This window comes from Haplochromis burtoni, unplaced genomic scaffold (genome assembly GCF_018398535.1).
Source record: "Haplochromis burtoni strain Fernald_Lab_line unplaced genomic scaffold, NCSU_Asbu1 Contig_325, whole genome shotgun sequence".
NCBI classification, from domain to species: Eukaryota; Metazoa; Chordata; class Actinopteri; order Cichliformes; family Cichlidae; genus Haplochromis; species Haplochromis burtoni.
Window position 1 is genome coordinate 315165 of NW_024582686.1, and position 5442 is coordinate 320606.

General features: G+C 39.5%; 1 protein-coding gene across 1 annotated transcript in view; it reads right to left on the reverse strand.

The window, feature by feature from the left end:
• Nucleotides 1–452: 452 nt before the first annotated feature.
• fgf10a (fibroblast growth factor 10a) overlaps nucleotides 453–5442 on the reverse strand; it is a 17564-nt gene continuing 12574 nt past the window's right edge. The window contains exons 2-3 of the mRNA XM_014339907.2: nucleotides 3478–3581; nucleotides 453–1254 (exon numbers count right to left, since the gene is read on the reverse strand). Of these exons, the coding sequence (XP_014195393.2) occupies nucleotides 1054–1254; nucleotides 3478–3581 (305 nt within the window). The 3' untranslated portion in view covers nucleotides 453–1053. The remainder of the gene's footprint in view (nucleotides 1255–3477; nucleotides 3582–5442) is intronic.

Genomic DNA, 5442 nt, shown 5'->3' on the forward strand with positions numbered 1-5442 from the left:
TTGCCTGGCAAAAATCCAACTAAAGACATTTATGTGTTATTTATTGTGTTATATTAGAGCTGAACCTGAGCTTTGCAGACCTAAAAACTTATTATTTACTATTCAAACAGTGCCACTTAAACTTAAACACTCAAAGTGATTAATTGTATAGGCTTGCTAGCAACATGAACAGACCAAACGATATTGTAGCTTTCATGGTTAGTAATAATGAGCTAATATATATGTTACAGCAATAGGCTGCATCAGTCAAAATTCAATCATATCCTTTACGTTTGCATTTATTTTTATGTTTTGTTGTGTATTTTGCAAAAGAACAAACAATAATCACACGCTGAAAATAAAAATAACCAAAGTCAGTCAGACAGGTTAAAGACAAATATATTCTTTGTATTTATTCAGGTTTAAATGTATAGTATTCAAAGAGAAGCGTACATGGTAAAAAAAAAAAAAAAAAAAAAAAAGACTTTCTTTTTTGTATTTTTGTAGGGTTTTTTTGTTAAATATTACACAAAATAAATAAATTCAAAGAAGAAACATGATAGTTTTAGACTTGCTGCTGTGTTGGTACTTGACTAAACACAACACAACCTTTTTTCATTTTCCTCCGCCCATCTCATCTTTTCTTCTTCTTCTATCAGTCAGCTTTCTGCTAATACTTCCTCTGCCTTCCCCTGTTTTCCTCCATGTTTTCTCTTTTGCCATTTCTTCCCCAGTCACTGACTTCACACGTACACAAATCTAAAAATGTGAGTTACCGTTTCACATTTTGGCACAGAAGTCATTTCTTTTCATAATTTTACCGTGCCAGTGTACTTTATAACTTAAAACAGAAAATAATATGTACATTGTATAGCGATATATCTTATTTCTTTCTTTAAAAATAGAAATGTCTTTAACCAACTGTGATAAAATGTCTGTTTGTTTCCTTTCTTTTCCTCCTCAGTGCATCATACTGTTCAGACTTGAATCTGTCCAATGAAGTCATCACTTCAACTCCAAAAAACGTCCAATAGCCTTTAATCTGCAGAGCTCTCCCTTTGCTGATTTGTCCAGTCATCGCTGTTCTGACAAAATAGGCAGGAAGTGAGTGGCTGGGTTTTTCCTTCGTGTCTTCCTTCCTTTCATTGGCTTTCCCTTGGGGTTCAGTGCAACAAACATGCGCTTGTCCTTGTTGAGCCACTGAGCTGAAGCGTAGGTGTTATACTTGTTTTCCTCGATGCGTTCAATTAGACGGCAGTCTGGGCCGTACTCTCTCTGTGGAGGAGAAGCAAAGAGTTTAAAAGAGCTGAAGAAAAAGATAATAATTTATATTTAAAGTAAATTAGTACAGGTTGCCTTTTTAAGATTTTCTCCATTGATGAAAACCACCTCTAGCAGGTAGCCAGTGGCTTGAAACTTCCCACTGTACCACATGTGTAAGTTCTCAGTCATGGTTAGTTTTTACTCAAAAATAGTAACTGTTTTTTTTGTTACCTGGTTCTTGTGACAACATCCAATAACAAATGGTCAGCCATTGCTTAAGAACAATCCCCAGCGTAATTTTAAAAAGTCAGACGTAAAACTTGAATAGTTGTCAGTGTTGTTTGTGTGTCAGTAGTTTGGATGGCTGTGTGGTGGTGGGATGAGGGCAGAGAAGTTATTGTGACTTCTCGATGGTTCGGGCTTAGTGCCGAGCAAAGAGCATTGTGACACAAAGTTTGTGGCTTACATTACCGCAATGGCCACCCACTGGTAAATGAAGAGAAAATGATCTGAGAGAGCTGCATTTGTCAGTTTACTGGAAGCTGCCCTTGTGCTTAAGGCTAACAGCGCTTAAACAGCCAGTTAAATGGATGCAATTGATATTCGCAAGCAAAAATGTACTTGCTACACACACACACACAAACACACTCTAATAGCCAATATCTCTCCTTCACGCGCTCTCTCTCCACCACAGCTGTTCAAATTGGTTCCAGAAGTAAAGCTGAGTGTTCCCAGAGCAAAATGAAAATATTTTACGAACGCTATGCAGCTTTTTAAACTACGCTGGTACAAGGTACAATTAAATATCGCGTGAGTGCATGATGTAGGAATATAAGCCTGTTCATGGTCAAATGGTTAAAAAATGTAAGTAGTAAATCGGTAAGCTTTAAGATGAAGACATGTTCAAAGGCTAAGGTTAGAGTTAGGCAAGTAGCAGCTATAGTTAAGGATCGATTGAGTCTCAAAATAATGGTGTTAATAGGCAAAAGAATTGTTATAGTAAGTACAGAAATGAACGTAAAAGTAGTAAAAGTTAAAGGTGATCATAACCTGCGGTGTCACCTATGTGCTTTAATCTGCCAATACAATGAAACAATGAATTCAATTGATTAGCACCAGATAAAGAAGTCACTGTGTAAAACCATCAAGTGTAATCGAATGCCGGCCCTTCGCCGCTCCGCTACTAGGGCTTGTGTTGTGCTGTGGAGAAGACGTCATGGGAATTCAGTTGGAGGCCATGCAACAAAATGCCTCTTTTTATTTTCTGTCTTTTCTACCGTGTGTCATTTCATCTGTTGTGTGGCTCCTCAGAGACATGCTGAAAATCAGGTCTTTCAAAGTAGGGAAAAGAGGGGGGTGGGGGAGGCAGAATCGAATGAAGGAAAGAAGGGTGAGTGAGAGAGGACAGATAAAACGAGGGCTGCTCTACCCAGAGAGACTGAAGCAGAACAGAGAAACTGAAGGATTGTGTTTCCTGTTTCTGAATGGAGTGGAGAGGAGAGGTAGGCAGAGGAGAGTAACTGTGGTTCCTATTTCTGGAACAGTGAGTCGTACAGCCTTGTCCATTGTTTTATAAAGAATTCAAGAAACTTCAAAGCCACAGAACCTCCACTTTAGAGGGAAAACGTCCTTTTACCAATTTTTTTTTCACTATCATCATCAGTCAAATTTAGCAATCGCAAAAGTGCAGAAGTGCGTTTGCAAAGAGTGGAGAAGATTTTGAGCTAACAAGCCGTAAATCTCTTAAAGTGGACCTTATTTTCTGTCATAGACTAAGGGTGACCAAAAATTTCAATTAATAAATTTGATGTTTGTGCAAGTAATCTGTTCAACAAGTTTATTATTTAAGCTCTCAAGCTTAAATAGGTTAAAGTGATTGAGTTCTTGAGAAACTGTGGTTAAGAATTTAATCCAAACCAAGATATTAGCTTCATTATTCAAAGAAGAATACGGAGCTTCTCTGAAAAGAGAGGCACCCACTGGACTACAGAGCTGCATAGGACTCTTTGTACAATACTCAGTTTCAGAGGGTATATTAAAAGGGTCTTCTCACCCATCTCCACCCACCTGCTGTTTAAACCCTCTGTTTGTTAGGAACGATCAATCACCAAGGCCTAGTATAAGATAAATAGGGATGTTTTTGGACTGAGAATAAAGCTATCCTCTTAGACTTAGAGAATAATGCATATTAAATAAAAATGACAGGTCAGAGAGTTAAACAGCGCTAAAACTTACCGCTCCATACAGAACGCCATTCTTCTTGATTGCCAGGTAGTGGTTACTTTTGAGGCCCTTGATGGCCACCACACCCACATCCACTGATTTGATCTCCAAAACACCTGGTGGAGCAGGGACAGGGAGACAAATAGGGAGTCAACTTTTGTGTGGGTCATTTACTCAGATAGAGTTACATTCTTACAACCACATATTTTTCTATTTATAGTCTGGAACAGGACCCTGAACAGGTTCCAGTTTCCTTTGATGATTTATTTACTTTTCATTCTGTCTGTCTCTAAAAGTAAAAGTTTTTCATTACATTACATTTACATGCATATGTATGTCTGACAACTTAAATGACTTTAATGATAAAGTAATTACTTTGGAATATAGCTCAAAGTTTCCTGTCACTCTTCATGCAAGTGTTAATGTTGTAATGGAGAGACTGCATCAAAAAGCAGAAAAATAGGTGTTTGACACGATTACTATCACTTTAAAGAGTGGGGAGATGCATTTTTATCTGCACGCCTCTTAATGCTGCTATAACATATCTATATTTTTGTTAATTTCAGGGTCTCCTGCACTGTTTTTTTTTTTTTTATTTCATATTTTCCCACAAGTGAACCCCAGTCTTGTCCCCCTCCCTTTCTTTTTCCTTCACTGTGTGACAGTCAGCCCGGCCTCTTACCCCCTCCTCATTTGCTGGTTAGCTTGTGGGCTGTATGCTCTGGGACCAAGGTGTTAGCCAGGAAAAAACATTTCTGCGCTCTATGTTTGTTTTTCTGACCAGAGGAGCACAGGCAGGCTGGACGGAGCAAGGCTTTCTGCCTGCCAGACTGGCAAGAGGTCAACGCGTTTGTATCAGTTTTCAAGCCTGAACCAATTACTGATTTAAGCTGTGGTTACCAGCCCTTCCTTCTCTCATCCTAAAGCCAGTTACAGCGGGCCATAAAGTAATCAGGAGATGAGGTGATTAGCTGAGGGGGGTAGTAGGAAGTGGAGGCTGGTTGCAGGAATGCTTTAGACAGAAAAGAGACTTGGATATTCACCTGATCTTTAGTGGTAAATGAACAAAAAATTTAAATGCAAATTTTCACGTGTCCCCAAAATCTGGTTGTGAGACACTTAAAAAATATTCAGTGTATCTCAACTGCCTCGAACAGTAGCTGCCTTTTCACCAGACGACCCTTCACTGCCCTTAACCCTCTTCTCTTGTACTCAGACGGAGATTTGCAACTTCCTGCAGGCTTTTGAAGGTCAGGCCTGAGGAGATTTATGGGGATATGTGAGCCTCCAGCTCAGAATGATACAAAATCTATATAAAGAATATGTCTTTCACTGACTACGCTGCGTCGCCGAGTTTGTCTTTGTTGTCACTGGACAAGGATTTGGAGAATGTTTGTGATTTTTTTAATGACTTGTGGCCTCGTGTTAAATGTTGTGGCTGATGCATTTATCCCTCATGTGGTCGATTTCAAGAACTTTGAGAAGAGTTTCGTAGCTCCACGGTGCGTCATGCAGGCTTGCTGTGTGAAGTTCATTACTCACACAGGCATGTGCTGCAACACAGCGCTGATCTATCAGGTTCAAAATGTTCCAGCTGACATTTCTGAGCTGTGATCCATTAAAAAAAAGGGATCTGTCTGTGCTGCGCTACAGGCTGGTCCACCTGTTCAAACCTTCCTCCTTCCATTTGATGTGGTTTGTCTAAACCAAAAGCACAGGGCTCTTTTATGGCCCCTGCGCCAGTTACCAGAAGCAGCCCGCCTGCCTGTGAGTGAAAAAGCCTGGCTGCAACAAAAGGCTTAAATTGCAGCAACAACAGTTGGCAGTAATGCAGGGAGATGGAGAAAAACAGGACCTGAGCTTGTGTCAGGCTAACGTTAACCTGCTGCCCTTAAAGCTGCATTTTATTATTTTACTCTCTCACTCAACACCTTGTCTTTTTTGGTGTCTTGTTAATGTGTAATTTTTATTTTTTCT